The following is a 23258-nucleotide window of genomic DNA, read 5'->3' on the forward strand; positions in this document are numbered from 1 at the left end:
AGAGTAAATGTGACATATTTGAAATTAATTTTTGCAACTTGGGATGTCTGGACTAAGAACTAAAGAGAGCTGGCACTGAATTATAGAGAATATCCGTGTAACCACACATTCTCACCAGAGAAGTCTCTATATTCCCAAATTTTATTTGGACAGTTGCTTTAATAAAACTATTTCCTTGTTTCTAGATTAACTTTAAATATCATTTCATACTTAATTACAGCTCTGATTTCCCTGCAGCATGCATTTCAAAGACCAGCAAACAGGCCGGAAACAGCCAGCTAAATAGTAGACCACAATTAGGGATAAACAATACCTTGAAAATATCGTATCACTGTATATAAAGACTTTTTAAGATGACACAATAGTTATCCCATAATTTTGACTTGCATTGATTTCTCTCCCATATTTAGAACTATGGTTCGTATTTTGTTTTCCAAATTTAGTGCACTTCTTAGTTTAACAGAACCCAATACACTGTTTAACACTTTAACATATCACCTGGCTGTGTATTTGCTGCCTGATATATCAACTCCTTGACAGCTGCCACTGAAACCATAAAATAAATGTAATTAACTTCGCCTTTCAGTGGTTTTAATGTTATGGCTAATCAGTATAGGTTACTTTTGGAGTTTAAATAATAATAATTTTGCGCAACTCATCAAAACATCAGTTTTTTTATTTCAGAGTTTGTGTCGTTTTAAATTTTTAATCAGGTTAGTTTCACTTATTTATTTATTTATTCTTTCATTTCTGTCTTCCATCTTTTCTCTCACACAATTTCCGGTCTTGGTCTTTTATCAGAGGAGACCCAGGAAGAAGGTAAGAGAGTCTGATGAGTTTTTCCACTTTCTAACATCTCTTCACATCCTTTTACATTTGGCCTAAGAGCAGATAGCCCAATCCTGATACTTAAAGCTTGACCATACACTCTAAAAAACAGAGGTACGATATGAGTACTCTTCATAATTGTACCCTCAAAGGTACAATATTGGTCTTTACAGGATCAGATTTGTTCCGTCTGAAGTACAAAGTAGTTTCTAACAGCAATAAGTACAAATTTGTACCATTTAACCAGCCAAAGGGTACATTCACTATTCTGTATCACTGTACTAATAAACAATATATATTTTAATTGCACATTTTTCATTTGAAAGCCAAACAGTTTTCGATCATCAAGTTTTTGAGCCATATATAGTTGATGATAATGTTTATGATTTTTATAATCTTTACTGGCACAAAAACCATGGGTACAAAAAAGGACTTTCACTGAAAGGTACTTTTTTGTACCTCAATATAGGGTACAGCCCCAGCGACAAGCTTTGTACCCTTTTAAGTACAAATCTGTACTTACTTTTCTTAGTGTGTAGGGGCGTCGAGTGGTCCAGTGGTCTAAAGCGCTGCCACTATGAGCGGGAGGTCGCAGGTTCGAACCCCCGCTCATGCAGCTTTGCCATCAGCTGCCGGTGCTTAGAGGGAGCAAAAATCTACCCACTCCCTCTGGGGTGGGTAGATGGCGCTCTCTCCCCATCACACTTGGTGGCGCTGGGCGGCACGAGCCGTCTGTGAGCGGATGAATTGGAACCTGGCCGCTGTGCTTTTCTCCGAGCGCGCTAGCTGCTCAGGCAATGATTCATCCGCAGCACACGTGTCGGACTTGACTTGACTTCACACGTGTCGGAGGAGGCATGTGCTCGTCTGCATCCTCCAAGGGTCACTGGTGATTGGGGACGCACAAAGGGGTGGGACAATTGGATATCCAAAATTGGGAGAAAATCAGAAATAAAAAAAAAATAAAAAGCTTGACCATGACCTACTAACTCAGCGGGTTTAAAGGAAAAGTACAGCCTGGAGCTTTTTAATAGTGTTACTGGAGTAATAGAGAGTGTAACAAAATGGAGGGGTGCAGCCTAAAGCTGCTGCCCGAGTTTACCCTCTTTCCCCTCTTTCCCCTCTTTCCCTCTCCTGTGACTCACTGTCACAGGAGAGACACCCATATACATACACACATACAGCTCTGGGAAAAAAGAAGAGAGATCACTTTACCAAATTAAAAACCTCTGGAATAAAATCAAGAGGAAGGTGGATGATCACAAACCAACAGACCAAAATGAACTATTTGATTTGGAGGAGAACATGAAAAGATGAATGAAAAACTGTGATTGAAAATCAGGGTTCTTCCATCAAATATTGATTTCTGAACTCTTAAAAGTTTATAAATACGAACTTGTTTTCTTTGCATTATTTGAGCTCTAAAAGCTCTGCATCTTTTTTGTAATTTCAGCCATTTCCCATTTTCTGCAAATAAATGCTCTAAATTACAATATTTTTATTTGGAATTTGGGAGAAATAAAGAAGAATACATAAATAAAATAAAACAACAATGTTCATTATACTTAAACATATACCTCTAAATAGCAAGATCAGATAAACCGATTCAGAAACTGAAGTGTTCTCTCAATTTTTCCAGAGCTGCATGCATTGTTCAAAAATACCTTCATTTTCAATGGGCATATATGCAGCTGAAACAGGGAGCCTAGTGCATCCCACATGTTTCAACATTAACAATTTAATAGAACATTATAGTCATTATGGCTTTAAGAGAAATGTTTTTTTTTTCATTAATAGTATTCTTTCACTCTTACATTACTTATACTTTATCCGTTAAGTATAGAAACTGATTCCGAAAATATTGTGGTCTTTTACTTTTTTCCAGAGCTGTATATATATATATATATATATATATATATATATATATATATATATATATATATATATATATATAAAAGACCACAATATTTTCGGAATCAGTTTCTCTACTTAAAAGTATAAAAGTAATGTAATGTGGTAACTCTTTTATTTTTATATATATACATATTTTATTTATATAACTTGAGTTTTACATAAGCTCTGGACTTTGTATTGTTTTTCTCTGTTAACATTGTTTTACTTTTTCTGTCCCTTTTGCTCCACCATGTCTGTTTATCTCAGAGGAGGAACGGCCACGTCCCAAGTATGTCCTCAGATATCTTCTTCCGTTCCCTTATCTTGGAACATTTTTCTTTCCTGACAGCTTTCATGCTCTTCACTGTTAATGTTTCGTTTGACTTTTTAAGCTTTGATAGAAAATGATTTATTTTAGGTATCATATAAACAGAAATAGGGACACAGAAGTACCATTAACATTGCTAAAAAAATAATCAAAAGAGTCAAACGTTTGGACACACCTTTTCATTAAAAGCTTTTCTTTATTTCTTTATTTAATTCATTTTATACATCATTGTAGATTAATATTAAATACATGAAAACTGTAACAAGGAGGAGGAGGCCGGATGCAAATGCAAGTCATATTTATTTTTAGACATAACAAAAAAGCAAACCAAAAACTGAGACAAAGAAAACACTTAAAGTAAACACTTAAAGACTATAAAACAAAAGATAAACTAGGTCTTGAGAAGCAAGGAACGAAACACTATAAAGATAACAAACCAGAACTGTAGACCAAAATAACAAACACACAGGACAAGGTCAAACAAAAAGCGTGACAGAGAACAATGGATCACATGAGGTATTTATACACAGGCACACACTAGGGACACCTGTGGAAGTAATGAGGGGGCGGAGTTACAAATGAGACACAAGGTGACAACACTAATGGCTTGGGCAGGGCTAGGGCGGAGACAGAACAATAACAAAACAATGCCATGTGCTCAAAAAAGCACATGGCTGGAAACACAAGACAGGAAAACAGGGCAGGAGCACAGAAAACCAAAAGAGGGAAAAACACAGGACAGACACAGGCTAATATGTGACAAAAACAATTAAGGAACACAAATTGAATTACATAGCAAACAAAATAAAAAAGTGTTTAGCCTCCACAATCCCCTGACCTAAACCTGATCAACTGAGATAATGATTTAAGGTGGTTTGGGATGAGCTGGATCTTCACAGCGTAAAGGAAAAGCAGCAACTATTGTTCAGCACCTCCAGAATCTCCTTCAAGGTGCTGAGAGAACTATTCCAGGTGACTCTCCCTCATGAAGACACTGAGATTAAAATACCAAGAGTGTGCAGATCTGTTCTCAAAGATAAATTTGGTACTTGGAAGAATATTCATATATAATATCATATTCAAGAACATACAGCTCTGGAAAACATTAAGAGACCACTTCAGTTTCTGAATCAGTTTTTCTAAATGTACATGTTTTATTCTATAAACTACAGACAACATTTCTCCCAAATTTCAATTAAAAATATAGTTATTTAGAGCATTTAGTTGCAGAAAATAAGAAATGGCCTGAGTAACAAAAAATGCAGAGCTTTCAGACCTAAAATAATGCAAAGAAAACAAGTTCATATTGTACAGTTTTAAGAGTTCAGAAATCAATATTTGTTGGAATAACCCTGGTTTCTATCACAGTTTTCATGCATCTTGGCATGTTCTCCTCCACCAGTCTTACACACTGATTTTCAAAAATAACGTTATGCCACTCCTGGTGCAAAATATCAAGCAGTTCAGTTTGGTTTAATGAATTGTGATCATTCATTTTCCTCTTGATTATATTCCAGAGTTTTCCAATTTGGTTAAATCAAAGAAACTCATCATTTTTAAGTGATCTCTTATGTTTTTACAGAGCTGTATGTGTTCCTGTATAGCTTTATTATAGGCGTTGATATTAAATAAACAATGTAAAAAATCTTAAAAAAAGAGAAAGAAAACACATTTAATGAGAAGAAGTGTGTCTAAACCTTTGATGGGTACTGTAAATAAGCACAAAACAAAACCATAAGGACATGAAAGAGAATAATTTTAGTACTAAAAAATATCCTAATGAATGGGTTGCCCTTGAACAACACCCTTAACCCTCACTTCTCCCCGGGTGCCACAGCAATGGCTGCCCACTGCGCCTGGCACGCATGATCACAAAATCAGTGTGCACATCTTCTGAGTGTACTCAATAGTGTGTATGTGTGTATTTTAACTTCACATATGGGTTAAAGGCCAAATTCCATCTGTTCCCAGCATAAGCACGTACCGAGTGTATGGTTGGCTTGTCTTGTCTTGTCTTTAAACACACACCCATCCTTCCTACACAGTGACCTCTGTCCAAAAAACATTGAAAATAGTCTGCATTCCATGAACACAATGCAGCTTCACTGATTGCTGTGAATTTACTTCAGTTATAATTATAATAATTATGTAACTACCTTATTCAGTGCAACGGTCGAGCGTGTTTTTGCGAGAACAACAGAGGGTTCAGTTCAGTTCACGGTTCAGTTCCACACAAAACTAGCTGTAAATCAACTTTCACTGATGGTACTTACTTTTGATGTAGAGCCAAGTGGAGGTAAAATGCAAGAGCATGTTAATTGCTAGGTTCGTCTGTTCAGGATACTCTGCCTTTCTGATATTCTAACAGTCTAAATCTATTATTATTATTATTATTATTATTATTATTATTGTCCATAATTCCAGCTGTGAGATGAATACAGCATCTCAGCATCAAGTCTGTGCCATAGTCTGCATAAGTGGCCTTCATTTTTGGAATTTATCATTTTAAGTTGGTGTGTTACACAAAGGTGTCAAAAGTATTCGCATTGTGATGCTCGTAGCTATCTTTCACCCCATCAACAGTCTATTTTCACGTCTTGCACATGCATCATTAAAATAGCCTTGGACTTATATTCTGGAATATATTAATGCTGATGGGCGTAGTGGTCCGAAAGTGACGTGTGTTTAGGTAAATTTCATGGCGGTGGGAAGCATAGATGCACTACTGACTGATTAAAACCACCTCAACAGTCAATAGTCAGCCACGCAACCATGACTGGATCACCGATCACCATGCGCACTTCACAACACAAGCAAAATACCCCATACCATCACTTTTTTACCACAGCAAAAAAAAATAAATCTCACCCAGAGCCTTCAGTAGTCAACTATAAAATATAATATAGTTAAAAAAGTGCACAGTAACTACAAGTTATTATTAGTTATATGTTATTAGTTATATTTTACTGGCTTACTGAAGCACAAAATTAGTTTGGTAACCTCATTGAGCTTTGAACTTCATAGCCAGGTGTATCCAATCATGAGAAAAGCTATTTAAGGAGGCCAATCGCAAGTTGTTCTCCTATTTGGATCTCCTCTGAAGAGTGGCATCATGGGCTCATCAAAACAACTCTTAAATGATCTAAAAACAAATATTGTTTGTTTCAAATAGGCTTTGTGTTTGACACTCTAACCCAACACCAGTAGGGTGAACAACCCTCCACTAGTGGAAGTGACACAACTGCAGATATAACATAAACCCATCAAATAACACAAAAAAAACCCAACAAAGGAATAAAGTGGTTGATAAACATGCTGAAAGTCAATAAAAGCTCTTAAAGGTCTCATTCCGCTAAAAAAATCAATTTTTTCATGTTCTTTCTAAAATGCTATAGGTCTCTCTCTGTACATGCTGCATAGTAAACTATCTCTCAGCCTTCCTTGCTAGTAAAGGAAAAGCTTCAGAAATGTGAGTTGATCAGAGAGACGTTAGGGTGGCTACATCAACCAGTGACTTCATGGCCTCGCCCACCTTGGCTCAGGACCGCCCACAGGCAGTGCTAAACTCGGGCTACAGCATTAGGAGCTTTAGCTAAGATGGAGCGTACAGCTCTGTTTACTCTGTCCACAGCTTCTGTTTACAGAGCTAGTTGGCGTTATCTACTTTGTGTAATTGACTGTAGGTTTAAAATGGATCTCCGGTTGATTCTGCGTTTTACAGAGACCTTAAATAAACACTAGGGAAGCACGGTTTGACAAGACAGCTCAACTCGACAGTAAATTTGACTGTGGGAGGATGGCAGCTAGGCGTTCTCTGCTGCCATGCTGTTGTCCAATCAGACGATATATTTGCATATATGAATATATGACCTCTAATTCAGTGAACTAAAGCAGGGCTAAATAAAAAACCTGAGCACTTCTTCACAAAAACAGCTCACTTGGCATTCATGTATACTAGTGACCACAACTAGACATTTTAAAATGAATTTAAAACCAATGGAATGAGACCTTTAAACTCCTCTACAATATATAACAACACTGAGGACTAATGCAGACAATATACTCATTCAGTCTGATTGATCACAATGTACAGTGATGGCTCAGTGGTTATTGATCAGCTCTGGGTTATTGATTGCAAGGTTGTGGGTTCAATACCCAAGTCCACTTATCTGCCCCTGTTGGGCCCCTGCATACGGGTTTTGATTAAATCCAATATTTCCAGTTAAAAAAAAAAACATCTAGCATTAACATCAGTAGATTGAAGTCCAGTGAGAGTAGGGTGGACTAAGTTCAGAAACTGGGTCAACATCCTAATTCATGCTAGTCATCTTGGTCTTAATCCAGAATCAATAGTGCCAAAGATGACACAATCGAATCCCTCGCTCAACACAAACACATGAGAAATGAACAAGATGATGAAAACAGAGCTTTTCAGAGATAAACTGAAAGCTCTCTGTCTGAATCCTTATTCCACATGTTTTTTGTTGGAATCATGTCAACACCACTATGACCTGAATAGTTTTTTTGTGGGTACAAAAAAAAATGCTCAGATGTGCTTTTCAAAGCCCATTTACACGCCTGTTGTGTTTATTGACTGGTTAACAGCACCTCACAGTGGGCCTCACAGGAGGACCCTAATATTATTGTACAGTATTTTATTGTAAATCATTTATCCAATTATTCCTGACCCTGATAGCAACAACCACTGATAGCAAAAACCTCTTTTCCTGGCCCAAATGTTTAGCTCACGTCTGGGCAGAATGCTGCATGTGCCAACACCCCAAATTTAATGGTGTCAATTGATAACAGTTTGATTTACTGGTTTTATAGGACTCCTAAATCTGGTTTATGCAGAAATGGACATTTTTCCTAGGCTTGGCGATCTATTACTCCAATATGCTACAGTATGGAATGCATTCTTTGTGGATTTTATGGTGTCAACTAATAACTTAATAATATTGGACTTCAAACTCAATTTTTTCCCCGAGTAATTAAAATTTAGAATTACTTTTTGTATGTTAGAAGTAGCTTTACTACTTCTAACATACATAATAAATACTATTAGCAATGTTCTTTAATACTTCTGTGGTGCCTTTTGATGTATTTTTTTTTTTGTTGTTTTCTTATTTTATAGGAGTCTAAATTCTGATTTATATACAACATTTTCTCAATTTGCCAACTCATGACTCCAAATTCCTACAGTAGTATAATTTGAAACTTGCATGTTTAATACTATGGGAATTTTCTTCGAGACATTAGTGGTTTCCTTTGATAGCACTTTGATGTTCCTCTTTAATAATACTATAAACTGTTGTCTAAAAAATAACAATATTTAAAACATAGTGCATTTAACCTGAAAAAAGTACTGTGAGAAAAAGGTCTGCATTTCTGAAATGTTACACTGTTCTACAGATAGGTAGTTGTCTTTTTTTGTTTGTATATTTGTTAATAAGACCTGATAAAATTATATTTATTGAGCTGTAAACTCATTTCTGTTACATTATCAGTCTCTGCATAAGAAGTGTGAGCATTTCCTCCCCAGCACTGCTGTGCATGAGGCTACCGTAAAACACGGTAAAACACGCAATCCAACTTTTCCACTAGAGACTTATCTTTCTCTCAAGCAAATGTGTTACTTTTGTATTGCTTGTATCTATTAACATTACCGTATTATGATTATAAGGCGCACTGAAAATCATTTAATTATCCACAAAATCATCTTTAAATCAGCCTTATAATCCGGTGTGTCTTATGTATGAATTTTACCAGTCAGGTTTTAAGGAGCAGTAAAGCCACTTTGCTGAAGTACAGCTTTATACAGGAGTTTCAGGAAAGTTTCTCCAGCATAGAGACTGGAGCAGTATTAGCATTAGCCGCTAACCGCAGCGCTAGCTCTTTCGCCCCAAGTGTAGTCTGCATGTTTACCCTGTTAAAACAAGTTACGTGGGATGAACCGCTAGCTGATAGCGCCCTGGCTTACTAGAAAACTCAGGGTTTCTCAGTGTAGCGCTGTCGGGTGGCATTTACTAGCGCTAAGTGCTGCTAACCGCAACTAGCGCTGCTGCTAACCGCTCTGTTGAAAATATCAGAAATTTAAGCTTACTGTAATTACACAGAAGAGTTTTCAGAAGAGAAATCTGTGTAGATTTTTGTGCTTCACCTTTATTCCTTACTATTGTTTCTTAACATGCGCCTTATTATACAGTGCACTTTATAGACCCGTAAAAAATACTATAGTTATTACAATGGTTTTTCACAAGCCTGAATTTTTAGTGTCCCCTGAGCACTTGGTGATCTACGTGCAGTGCGTGATCCCCGTGAGCGAAGCACATGCACTGCCCATTTGCCAAGTATTACACAACAATCAGCCCGAACCATTTGTGCCAACTTTTTTAGTTGCCAATATAAACTATATTTGGTCCAATTTCCACAGATATCTGGGAAGCATTTAGTCTAAAGTTCTGAGATAGCAGAGTTCTGATATTCCTTTTAACCACAAAACACTTTAATCTTATATTTGTTCTCCTGTGTTCTCAGACCAATGGTTCCTCAACTGGCACCTCCAAAGATCCCAGAAGGGGAGAGGGTTGATTTTGATGTGAGTGACTGAACACTTATTGACCTTAGATCTTTGCAGCATAATCTAGCTCTGGTGTACAGTGTCTTACAAAAAAATATTATCAAAAAACAATATAATCAAATACACTATACACTCATCAAGCTCTTAATGAGGAACATCTGTAAAAACATTAGTTCATGCAGTTATTGGATTAGCCAATCATGAGACTGGAGCTTAGATGGGGGCCAGCATCTATCTATCTATCTATCTATCTATCTATCTATCTATCTATCTATCTATCTATCTATCTATCTATCTATCTATCTATCTATCTATCTATCTATCTATCTATCTATCTATCTATCTATCTATCTATCTATCTGTGCAAACACATAGTACATTTAATACTTGAAATAGTAAATAAAATAACTCATTTATTCCAACAAGAGTAAATTGTCCTTACAGTATCCCACAAAAGTGAGTAGACCCCTCACATTTTTGTACATTTTTTATTATATATTTTCATGGGAGGGACAGTACTGAGGATATGACACTTTGATACAATGTAGTCAGGGTACAGCTACAGTATAATTGTGTAAATTTGCTGTGCTCTCAAAATAACTCAACACACAGCCATTAATCTCTAAACCGCTGGCAAAAAAAAGTGAGTTCACCCCTAAGCAAAAATGACCAAATTGTGCCTATTTTTTTAGCACTGTATCATGTGACTCATTAGTGTTACAAGGTCCAATAGCAGTTTTCCAACATATACCGATCACAAAAACACCTTCAAGATGACACCTGCCTTGCAGAGGAACCATATTTTATAGCCATATTATTTCTATAGCCATATTATTAATCAGTATAATTAAAAAGTGCTAAAAGGAACAACTTTTTTGTACTTATTGTACTGTAACTGTATAAAAAAATGTCTTACTTAAATTGTGCTAAGTGTTCTTAACTGTCCTAAAATGGAACTATTTTAAAAATACTTAAGTAACATTTAAACATATTACTTCATGTATGTAAGCCCTTATTTTAAATATGCTTACAGTAAAATTATAATAAGTTTAATGAGTATTACAACTGTATCACTTTATACACAGAGTATATTAGGAATGTACCAAGAATTGATGTTAAATATATTTACATTAGAGTCAGGGGCGTAGCAGCAAATTCGGGGCCCTGTACACTCTCCGTGACAGTGGGCCCCTATCCATGCCAGTACACAAGGAACGTGAGCAAAAATTTTCATGGGCCCCTTTCTCTACTTGGGCCCTGGGTGGTCAGGTCCACTTTTCCCCCCACTACCACGCCCATGATTAGAGTACAAATATGCTTCTTGTTCCTGTCTACTGTAAGTAGCACACTTCTAGTATACTTCGTTGAGTATTAAATGTATTTTATATTTTAATTTAAAAAAAAAAATTACATTTCAAAGTTATTTAACACTGTATCCTATAATTTACCTAAATTGATATTTTTGTAATTATAATCACAAAGCATTAAAATACATTTTAACTGTTATATTAATGTAATACCTAAATATATTTTTAAAACATTTTACCAATGTAGTAATTTAATTTTCTTTTAAAAAGTTACATGACGCATTGTACTTTAAGTGAACTCCTGTAACAGTTGTTTTTAACAAACTTTGCTAAAAATGTACACGTATATTTGTATGTACTTGTAGAAGTATATTGAATTACATCAAACTAAAAGTGTACTTCATAGTAGTCTGTTTTAAAAAAATACACTATATTGTACTTTTTAAAAAGAATGATCAAAGTTTACTTTCAAACATTTGATGAAATCATAATATTAATGTACTTTTAATATATTGTAAGTAAGTACATAAATCTGTTAGTATATTTACAGCATACTTAGATACTTCTCAATGTGTTTTAGGTACAATTATAATTATAAAGTATAATTTTTTTCACCAGGGCATTTACCCTTGATTTTCACCAGTAGCTAAGCTAATTCAATGAGATATTGATTAGTCGAGCCAGGTGTAGAACTTGTTCAAGTCATCTTTTCCCCTCTTTCTTTAACTCTACCCATCAGGACATCCATAGAAAGCGAATGGAGAAGGACCTGACGGAGTTGCAGACCCTGATTGAAGCCCACTTTGAGCAGAGGAAGAAGGAGGAAGAGGAGCTGATTGGGCTGAAGGATCGAATTGTTAGTCTTGAGAAACATAACTTAATTTTATTTAGTCTCTATGCAACACTGTCTGACATTTCTCTTTTTGATCATTTTTGATCTTCTTTTTACATTCTTCACTTTTTTTTTTTTTTATATATTTTTCACCCATTCTTTTTGTTCCCATGTACAGGAAAGACGGCGCTCGGAGAGAGCCGAACAACAGCGAGTGAGAGCAGAGAAAGAGCGTGACCGGCAGACCAGGATTGTCGTAAGCCTGTTAACAATTCTAATCTCTTACTCCAGAGAGGCAACTTTTGGGGCCTGTCTTACACCCTGCACAAGGTGCATCACAATGCTCATTGCTATCTTACACTCCACAAACAATTTTTCCCTGTAGTAAGCCAGAACAGTAATTCTTCATGCTCAGAAGCTCCTTTTCTGCAGTGAAAAGGTGATTATAATGGGATTAAAGTCATGCAATTGATTTAAATAAACCACCAAACCATCTTCGAACTGAACACAAATATAATACAGTGTTTATCTGTTTTGAAATACTTCCTTCACAGCCGAGCAGAAAACAGCAAATAGCAAAACCTACACCTGGTTTATATCTTCACTCTGTGAACTTTCAGTTCACAGTGTTCATTTCTGTCTGGTTCTCTTCTTGTCTGTCAGGAGGAGCGCCAGAGGAAGGAAGACGAGGAGGCTAAGAAGAGAGCGGACGATGAAGCCAAGAAAAAGAAGGTTTTGTCCAACATGGGGGCCAATTTTGGTGGCTTCCTAGCAAAGGTAAGTAAATTGGAAGTGTTTATGCAATGATGAAGGTATATGATAAGTACAAGATATGTCCAAATGTTGTGTTTAATGAATTCATTGAGCCGCTTTAGGTTGCACCCATTGCTGACAAAGATGTGCAAATGCACATACACAGTACGTTTAGTCAGGAAATATCGATATATTGAAGTTTTGCAATATTTAGTTTTGCAATGCTGCAGTGTGAGGTAAGGGCCTGTAAGGTTGTTTAAACTATAATGAACAAATAAATAAATAAATAAATAAAAGCTTTTACTTAAATTCCTCCCCTGTCTCTCTGTCGCGCTCGGCGTGACTTTAGTTTCCACCTGTTCTCGTTTTTCCGCCCGTTCTTTGGCTCCCTATCCCCTTATAAGGGCGTTTGTCCTGGCCGTGTCCCAATTCACTAGCCAGGGCAGCGGCAGTGTATTAGACTGTTACCCTGATGATTCAATCCCGTGTGAGGAGTGGTGTGTTTATTTATTTATTCCTTTCTTCTTGGGTTTACCTGCTTTGAGATCAACTTTTCTGCAATTGGGTTCAACAACCCTCTGGGCTGGAGAGCTACACTTCATTTTCCAAAACAGATTTTTCTTTTTGTGACCTGCCATGTAATAGCTTGGAAAATATCTGGCCTGCGGCCAAACTTAATTGCCGACCCCTGCTCTACTGTATTGATTCATTAATCCACAGTATTCATTTGACATTAATATTTTATATGTACATAATAGTGGCGGACAGTGGTTCTTTGTGATTTGTGCTTTGTGTCGTGTTTAAACCTCAAACACTAGGGTTAGGGTTAGGGTTAGGGTTAGGGTTAGGGTTTCTAATTGCTTTTAAAAGTGAACTTTTTATTTGCTGGGATTTTGAGAAAACTAACATAGAAAAAATAAAATAAAAAAATACTAATAGCAATAGTGAATCATAATAATGTGTTTTCCTTGCTTTAAGTATCTTGAATCATACCTCCTGTATCATGTTACGTATCGTCAGGGGCGTCGCCTGACCTGGGCTTCCAGGGCTTTAGCCCTGAAAAATTATCCCTGCAAAAAAACTAAAACTAATTAAACACTAATCACGGAGCCTGTTCAAGTATACATTTTTGAGGGTTTTTGAGTTTTTGCAGTGGGTCGCAGCGCTGATGTTAAAACATATCTGGATATACGGCGATTTTTCTAAAAGAAAGGTAACTGAGCTAACCATGTAAACTCTGATGAGATTGTTTCTGATATCTGGTTATAAAAAAGACTCGTCTCTGAATCAAAACACATGGATGAAACCCATTGTGTGATTAATAAATTACAGCCTGTGACAGTCAGTTAGCTCAAATTTAGAATTAGCTAGCTTAGATAGAAAGTCAAGGTTTAAGAAAAAAAATATGTGTGTTTAACTTGCCCTGATGAACCTGATCAGCCAATAACTATCTCATTTTCAAATTGTGTTTATTAATTTAGGATTGCAGGATTACTGTAAGCTGTAATTAGCGAAAATGTATTTAGCTAACCAGTTTGCTAGAAGCTGGATGTTGTGTAGAGCCAGAATTTAGTACTATACTTAGTTTAAATGATAAATGATGAAGTTTTATGTTTTCCACCGGCTCCGACTGATTAGCTAATAAACTGTCCTTAGTTCATATATATATATATATATATATATATATATATATATATATATATATATATATATATATATATAAATAACTGGGCTGGGTCCCGGATCTTTACATACCCAGGCAGGTATTGTATTTCCCATTTTTTACACATACAATACACAAATCACAGCCACTTATCTAGTTCCAACAGTAGAGCACTGCCAATAGAATATGAATTTTCTGGAGCAGATAAACTGCAGTGTGTGTGCACATGTGTGTGTGTGTTTGGCAGGCGGAGCAGAGGCGAGGGAAGCGTATGACTGGGCGAGAAATCAAAAGGAAGACTCTGGCTGATAGACGCGCCCCTCTTGGCATTGAAAACATGAGAGAGGACGGTCTAAGGTAAACACTCAAACACATACTGCCAAAAAATGAACTGCAAGTCACCTCTAGTTGCTCTCACCACCTTTTATCAAAATGGAAAGCATCACTTAAAAAAAAAAATGAGGGCCATTCCACCGAATGTGAATCATTTGCTTGTTACAACTATTTATTTTTATAACTCTTTTTTCAACTCTGAATCTAATAACACATATATTTAACTATTCACAACATGTACTGGTCAAACTCAGGCAGCTGTACTTAATTTTGAACAAGGTTTTTAAGCCAAAGATGGTTATAAAACTCATGCAGCACTTAAAAGCATGTTTAAAAGTTCACTAATTCCTTTTATTTTCTCTCAAAGAATTCTTAATTTAAAGAAATGGTTGACTGCATGTTCAAATAATTGATATTTATGACAAACAAATCCCTCCTGTTCATGGCACTCATTGCTGTAACTGGAACTCACTCCTGTTACTGGCACTTATTCCTGTTACTGGCACAAGAATGAGTTTTTAGCATAGAATTAGTAAAAAAAAAAAGAAAAATAACTAAATGCTGTGCTATGCTAATAGCATGAGGACACTGAGCACATTCTAGTGTTTTTCCCAAAATGTGTATTTAAGAATTAATCAAATAAGATCTAGGAATTAATTAAGGTAACAAAACTGAGTGAAACCCAGAGACACAACTGTGTATGTTTAAATGTATATTTTAACTTAAATATTAAGGACTTATTATAAAAAAAATATTTTTAAATGCATAGATAGGATTTGGAGTCCCATCTATGTCCCAAAAAGAATAAATTACCTATTTTACTTTTGCAGTTAGGTCAATGTACAAGACACCATTCTTAAAAATAAAATGTATTTTAAAGTTATTTTGTGTACACAGTTATATATGTATTTTTCTGGGGACAGAAATGGCACCCATTCCGTGGAATGGCCCATTATTTTTTAACATGATGTAAAAAGGGCAGTTTTTCAGTAACACTTTACTTGGATGGTCCATTTTATGGCCTCATTGATGCTCAACTGCCACTCAACTAACATTCAACTGAATGTCTATTAAATGCAAATTAACCATATGTTGAATGTAAATGATTTAAAATTAAACCTAAACCTACACCTACACCAAACCTTAAAGGAAAACTCCGATGTAAAATGGACTTTTGGTGTAGTAAAACATGATAAAAAGTACTTGCCTTTTAATAAATAGCACACCTCAGTTCACCCACAGCATTCTGAGATCCAGAAATTTTAACAGTTTGTCCAAACACCCTTCAGACTGGGAGACATGGGGCATAATTTGCGTCGATAAATCGCTTTTTACATCGTTATCCAGCTCAAAGTAGATCCACACATCCCTGCTAGAATCCAGAGAGCCCTGCCATTTAAAACGAGGCATTAATAACTTAAAAAAAACACAGTTCACATCCTATAACGTGAGCTTCAGCTGGAGCCTAAACAGCTACTTATGCCCCATGTCACCCAGTCTAAAGGGTGTTTAGACAAACTGTTAAAATTTCTGGATCTCAGAACACTGTGGGAAAACAGAGGTGTGCTATTCATCAAAGGTTAGTACTTTTTATCATGTTTTACTACAACAAAAGTTTTAAAAACATTTTACACCGGAGTTCTCCTTTAACCTTAACCATTAATCAACCCTAAAATCTAACCCTAACTCTAACCTCAACTATCAAAACCATCAAATGGACCGTCCAAGTTAATTGTTACTCACTTTTCTTTACATAGTTTTAGAAATCACTTGGAATACTAAATTTACATATAAAGAAGCTTAAAAAATATTAAATACTCTGTGAAGTATTTAGGTGATTCTTATCTTGGGTGCTGTTAACTTGCAGTTTTTTAGGCTTGGATCTCTAATAAACTTATCCTTTCTAACAGAGGGAACTCTTGGTCTTCCTTTCTTGGGGTGTTCCTGATGAGAGCCAGTTTTATCATTATGTTTTTGAAGGTCTTTGCGACTGCATTTGAGGATACTTTCAAAGTTCTTGATATTTTTTCGATTGACTGGCCTTTTTCATTTCTTACTGACCAAGTCATTTCTTTCTTTAATTTTGAGTTGAGTAGTTCTTAACATAATATGGATTAGAGTATTACTTAAATAGGGCTATTCACTGTATACCTGTAACTCTACCTCTTCACAACTTTACTACTGATGCTCTCAAACACATTAGGAGGCAAGAACATCATCATAGAACATCATAGCAAAGTAATACATCGCATCGGGATCATAAAAAAATGCTCCTCTGTGCTTCTTCCAGGCTGCTCTGTTCATTAATATAATTCTGAACAGATTTTGTTCATTTACACAACTCAAAACAAAAAGGTCAGTTTTAACGCGCCACTTGCTAAAAAAAAACAAAAAAAAAGGTATATTTAGAAAAATTGGGCTCATAGGCTCATATGTGGGCTCATATGGCAGTTTATGTGGCGGGTCGGGTCAGGTCAGGTCAGGCTTGGACAGAATGGCACAGGCTCATTCTCTAAGCTCTATTCACTGCTTTAAAACATCAACAAATAGAAATGTCACATGCAAAATCATTTTGAACACAGTGTGGACATAAAACATATACTGATACCCTCTTTGCATACAGTGTGAAGCTACTGTTTACTGAGTTGTTTTCAATCTGTCCTTCTGTTCCCACAGTGAAGGAGCTGAGAGTACAAGTTTTAGAGTTTGAAAGAATGTGCAGATACTCTGAATGAGCAAAAAAAAAAAAAGAGGAACAATAGGGCAACTTGTGATGTTTCCATTTTTGTCCATTCACAGCTTGAGCATGTGATGTGCTTTCATTTACTCTCTGCAGAGCTTAGAAGGGGAAATTGTCTGTATATGTTTATGATGCGTAACTCTGCATTCTAAGCTTTTTTGGTGTGAGATCAGTCAGAAAAACTGCAGAGGAACAGAAGAAATGCCCAACTTTACATGACACACATACGTACAGTACACACGCACACAGAGCACATGGTACAATTCCCAGCACAGATTTGGCAATATCTACAGATAACCAAAGCTGTAATCAAAGTGGGGAAGGGCCTCAGGAAGATTGTCCTGTGAAGACGTCTACTCAGCAGCCTATTGGTCACATATTTGTAACAATCTAGCAAGGCAGCATGGTGACATTGGGATGAAAAACTTGTGTGCCTTATAGACATAAATTATACTTATGACAAAATAACATTTTAAAACATGGTCTATTACAGAGGATTTGTTTTGTGACATTTTTGCCCATTTATGTATGCAGAGGATTGTGGGTAACCAAAGGCAATGCACGATACATAAGTTGCATCCTTAAAATCCCTTTGAACATCCGTTGCATTCTACAGTTTTATTCTAAGGGTCCTTCAGTTTGGAACTGCTTTTTATGTCATTGACAATGTCAGTGTGTTTATAGAGCACATTTAAAATAATGTACGTAGACCAAAGTGCTGCACAGAAGGCTAAAAACAACTCAAAGAAACGAAAAGAAAAAAGCCAACAAATATGAGCAAGGACTAAGCAAGTAAAGCAAGGTGGAGAGAGGTAGAGTAAGGACAAAGTAAGGTAGAGTGAGGTAAAGTAAGGAAAAGTAAGTTAAAGCAAGGTAAAGAGAGGTAGAGTGAGGTAGAGTGAGGTAATGCAAAGTAAAACAAGATGGAGAGAGGTAGAGTAAGGACAAAGTAAGGTAGAGTGAGGTAAAGTAAGGAAAAGTAAGTTAAAGCAAGGTAAAGAGAGGTAGAGTGAGGTAGAGTGAGGTAATGCAAAGTAAAACAAGATGGAGAGAGGTAGAGTAAGGACAAAGTAAGGTAGAGTGAGGTAAAGTAAGGAAAAGTAAGTTAAAGTGAGGTAGAGTAAGGAAAAGTGAGGTAGAATGAGGTAAAGCAAGGTAGAGTAAGATAGAATGAGGTAAAGCAAGGTAGAACAAGGTAGAGTGAGGAAGAGTGAGGTATAGTCCGGCAAATCAATTTAGAGGGAGGTAGAAGGAAGTATAATGAGGTAGTGTGGTAAAGCACAGTAAAGTAAGGTAGAGTGAGGTAAATTGATGTAGAATAAGGTTAGGCAAGGAAAAGCAAGCTAGAGAGAGGTAGAGTGAGGTAATTTGAAGTAAAGCAAGGTGAAGAGAGGTAGAGTGGGGTAATGCAAAGTAAAGCAAGGTGGAGAGAGGTAGAGTGAGGTAGAGTGGGGTAATGCAAAGTAAAGCAAGGTGGAGAGAGGTAGAGTGAGGTAGAGTGAAGTAAAGCAAGGTGGAGAGAGGTAGAGTGAGGTAGAGTGAAGTAAAGCAAGGTGGAGTGAGGTAGAGTGAGGTAATGTAAAGTAAAGCAAGGTGGAGAGAGGTAGAGTGAGGTAATGCAAAGTAAAGCAAGGTGGAGAGAGGTAGAGTGAGGTAATGCAAAGTAAAGCAAGGTGGAGAGAGGTAGAGTGAGGTAATGCAAAGTAAAGCAAGGTGGAGAGAGGTAGAGTGAGGTAATGCAAAGTAAAGGAAGGTGGAGAGAGGTAGAAGGAGGTAAAGCAAGGTAGAACAAGGTAGAGTGAGGTAGAGTCCGGCAAATCAATTTAGAGGGAGGTAGAAGGAAGTATAATGAGGTAGTGTGGTAAAGCACAGTAAAGTGAGGTAGCGTGAGGTAAACTGAGGTAGAATAAGGTTAGGCAAGGAAAAGCAAGCTAGAGAGAGGTAGAGTGAGGTAATAAGAAGTAAAGCAAGGTGGAGAGAGGTAGAGTGAGGTAGAGTGGGGTAATGCAAAGTAAAGCAAGGTGGAGAGAGGTAGAGTGAGGTAAACCAGGGTAGAGCGAGGAAAGTAGAGTAAGGAAGAGTGAGGTAAATTAAAGTACAGAAAGGGAAAGTAAGGAGGAAGACTGATGCAGATGGAACTAGATGTCCAAAATCAACAAACACCAATCTATTTCTTATTCAGGAAAAACAGGTGCAGCTGAGACAAGTGCAGACAAATGTCTGAGGAGCTCAAACTTATTTATCTCTTTATTTATCTAGTCTTTTATTGTTATCAGGACATCCATCAGCGTTTTCACAACCTGCAAATATTTTTAGCCTCCTCTGAGTGGTCAGAACATTGTGCACAATTGAACATTATGCTATGTTTTGATTGTACACACTTTTTAATACGCCTTGTCTCTGTGTTCTACAGGCAGCGGGCTCAGGAGATGTGGAACTGGATCTATCAGCTGGAGTCAGAGAAGTTCGACTTCATGGATATGATGAAGAAGCAGAAGTATGAGGTCAGGCTCTCTGTTAGTTTATCAGCGGCAGTTTAATACTGTCTGATTAAAGTATTCAACAATACATCGTATATATCCTAATGTGTGTGGACATCCTTTCTAATGAATACTTTCAGCTACAAAAAGCTTCACTCAATACTGATGTGCAGTAGATGTGCAAATGCTCACACACAGCTTGTCCAATCCCTGTAGAGAAGCATTGGCTATATATTAGGACTATTTGTAGCATATAAACATGACCCTATTCCAGAGGCGATTGCTCTAAGACTGCAAGGGAAGCTCAGCTTCCCCTAAAATGTAAAAAAATAAGTGATTAAATATATACTGTTGTGTGTACATGTCACTGATTAAATATGCGCTACAACGCGCTGAACTTAGTTCAGAATCAGCTTCTTATCACTGATAACGACGTGGCTTTCCTCTCACCTATCACGCAGCTTCACAGCGCTGCTTTAAACAGTGCGGACGCTCAGCGTCCACAGACTTCAATAGCGGAGCAAAGCGTGCAGCAAAACGAGGCAGGTCATTGGATAAATGCTGGGCTTTGTCCCGCCCATCGGACGCTCAGCGTCTCTGGGGGTCTATGGGGCAGTGGGCTGGCCTTAGCTGGCCCGGACGCTCAGCTTCTGCACAATGATTGGATGATCTGTCTGAAGCTAAATCAATTTTTCTTCTATCGCAGTTTCTGTCCAGCGGGTGCTGCTGAGCCCCTTCACCGGCACAAAGCACTCACAGACGAACACACTTCACACTAGCCTCGCGCCAGTCACGACAGTCCCTAGCTAGGTAGCAAGCTGCACATAATGTCAGACAGTTTTAATGTTGTGGACGGATTTTGGCGAAGCCATTTGATAGTCTTCCTTACGAAGAAAAACAGTTAAACAGCAGGGCGGGTCAACTCCTCAGATTAATTTGGTGTAAAAGGTGGGGAAAAGTAACAGGTATTTTCAGCTGTCCTGGTATGATAAAGTGAGCTGGCTGACTGGAAGTGCTGTAACAAATAAAATGTACTGTTGGCCATGCCTCTTGATGAAACCATCTCAGGGAGGGTAGAATTTACGTACACATAAATCTACACATTTTAAGATGTAGGCCGTAATTGAGCTTCCCCTCCTTGAAAGACCAGCATCCGCCACTGCCCTATTCACTCCATGTCTATTACTAGATTTTGAGCTGTGGAGCAGTGGGACTGTGTTCTCTGGAATGATGGTGTTCCATCTAATATTTTTGGGATGAGTTAGAGAGTTGGAGATGAGGTGTGGTGATGATCATCTAAAATCCTGACCTCGCAAATGCTCTTGTTATTAAATGCTGAATGGCTTTCCTAGACAGCAGAGACCGTTACTCCAAAAAAGCAGGATTTCCTCTTTTTTAATAGCCAAAAACAATGAATGAACAGACAAATGGACAGTGTCAAGCAGAGCAAAAAGCAAAGACTGGTGATGTGAAACAGACTCCTACGTAAAGTGAGTGAGGTAGAGTGCGGTAATGTGAGGGGGAGTGAGGCAAAAAAAGGTAGAGAGAGGTAAAGCAAGATAGAGTGAGATAAAGAAAGGTAGATTGAGGTAGAGAGCAGTAAACCAAGGGAGAGAGAGATAAAGCAAGGTAGAGTGAGATAAAGCAAGGTAGATTGAGATGAAGTAGGGTAGACTGAGATAAAGCAAGTTAGAGTGAGATAAAGCAAGGTAGAGTGAGATGAAGCAAGGAAGTATGAGATAAAGCAAGGTAGAGTGAGATAAAGCAAGGTAGATTGAGATGAAGTAGGGTAGACTGAGATAAAGCAAGTTAGAGTGAGATAAAGCAAGGTAGAGTGAGGTAGAGTGTGATGAAGTAAGGTAGAGTAAGATAAAGCAAGGTAGAGTGAGATAAAGCAAGGTAGAGTGACTTGTTTATTAAATGCATAATGACTTTTCTGGACAGTAGAGACAGTTACTATAACAAAAGCAGAACTCACATTTAATACTCTTGATATCTATTGAAGACGAATAAACAATATATTCTCCCAATACTTTTGTACATATAGTGTATGTTGAGAAATGTTGAAATGCAAAGGCGTAAAACAACCTCAATCATGAACCATTTAAAAAGACTAGAGAGGAGGATGAACTTTAAAAGGTTTATGTGTGTGTGTGTGTGTCTGTGCACCTGTGTGTCTTAATTTCATGTCTTCTTTGTCTCTCCACAGATCATTGTCTTGCTGAACAGAATTTCTCATGCCCAAAAATTGTAAGTCACGCAGAACCACTTTCTAGAACATCAAATCCCATGCTTTTCAAACTATTGTCAAGTCATATTTGAAGCGTGGTGTTTCATAAGCCTCTCTCACTTCCTTCCACAGCAAAAAGGGCCATGGAAAAGGAAAAGTCGGGGGCCGCTGGAAATGAGCTGTTGCACTCTTGCAAAGCAGAAGATTTTCAGAAAACAGAAGCGAAAACAGAAAGGAAAGATGTCATCAAAACACATTTCCTCTTTTTCTCTATCTTTGCTCATGTACTTTTATTTTTAGTGGCTGGAAGGGGAAAAGTGATTGGGTTCATAGTAATAAAAAATGCTCTCCAATTGAAATTTGCGATTCTGCTTTTTTTTTCAACGAAATGGAAAAATCCAATTTGATTTATTTAGCTGATCATTAGTTGGTAGGCAGTTAAGTTTAGCTTAATCTGTGGAGTCCCTCAGGGTTCTATATTAGAGCCAAAGTAGCTTACTGTAACTGGTATCTAGTTATAAGGGGGAGAAACTGAAGTTTGCACATACAACCCCAGTTCCAATGAAGCTGGGACACTGTGAAAAACATAAATATGATTTTCAAAACCTTTTTTTAAACCTATATTCAATTGAATACACTACAAAAACAAGATATTTAATGTTACAACTCATAAAATATATAAGATGTATTGATGTTGTTGATATCTGGCTTTCACTTTGCACTTGAATTCACTGACAGTGGTTTTCTGAAATGTTCCTGAGCCCATACAGTAATATCTGTTACAGAATGATGTCAGTTTTTGATGCAGTGCCGTCTAAAGGATCGAAGGCCACGGGCATTGAATGTTGGTTTTCTGCCTTGCTGCTTGCTAGCAGAAATGTCTCCATATTTTCAGAATGTTTATAATGATTTTATGGACGGTAGATGATGAAATCCTTAAAATCCTTGCAATTTCACCTTAAGGAATGTTGTTCTTAAAATGTTGGACAATTTTCTCACGCAATTGTTCAGAAAGTGGTGAAACTTGCCCCATTTTTGTTTGTGTACGGCTGAGCCTTTCAGGGATGCTCCCTTTATAACCAATCGTAACACTCAGCTTATTACAATTAATCTGATCCAAAAAGGTGTTTTTTTTTTTAGCATTCCTTAAAGCGGCAGTCCGTATCATTTTGTTCTTAACTGAAAGCAGAAGCATTTCTGAGTTGAGAAGGGATAAAATACTGTGTTTAATGCTACCAGTGAACCTGCTAGGCCTAATATATACATTCTAAAATCTGGGGTGTCGGGTCGC

General features: G+C 37.1%; 1 protein-coding gene and 1 long non-coding RNA gene across 3 annotated transcripts in view; both read left to right on the top strand.

Annotated features, from left to right (window-relative positions):
* Positions 1–22326, top strand: part of tnnt1 (troponin T type 1 (skeletal, slow)) — a 37467-nt gene extending 15141 nt beyond the window's left edge. For both annotated transcript variants that reach the window (XM_049468247.1, XM_049468246.1), the window contains exons 6-15: positions 802–819; positions 2989–3010; positions 9587–9647; positions 11676–11792; positions 11947–12024; positions 12432–12545; positions 14432–14541; positions 19671–19761; positions 21947–21987; positions 22100–22326. In XM_049468247.1, the coding sequence (XP_049324204.1) occupies positions 802–819; positions 2989–3010; positions 9587–9647; positions 11676–11792; positions 11947–12024; positions 12432–12545; positions 14432–14541; positions 19671–19761; positions 21947–21987; positions 22100–22145 (698 nt within the window). In that variant the 3' untranslated portion in view covers positions 22146–22326. The remainder of the gene's footprint in view (positions 1–801; positions 820–2988; positions 3011–9586; positions 9648–11675; positions 11793–11946; positions 12025–12431; positions 12546–14431; positions 14542–19670; positions 19762–21946; positions 21988–22099) is intronic.
* On the top strand, positions 16928–19630 carry LOC125784486 (uncharacterized). Its single transcript, XR_007427298.1, has 3 exons — positions 16928–18650; positions 18691–18730; positions 18771–19630. It is a non-coding gene; the product is annotated as an uncharacterized LOC125784486 (long non-coding RNA).
* Positions 22327–23258: the final 932 nt, after the last annotated feature.

Source organism: Astyanax mexicanus, chromosome 19 (assembly GCF_023375975.1).
Source record: "Astyanax mexicanus isolate ESR-SI-001 chromosome 19, AstMex3_surface, whole genome shotgun sequence".
Lineage (NCBI taxonomy): Eukaryota > Metazoa > Chordata > Actinopteri > Characiformes > Acestrorhamphidae > Astyanax > Astyanax mexicanus.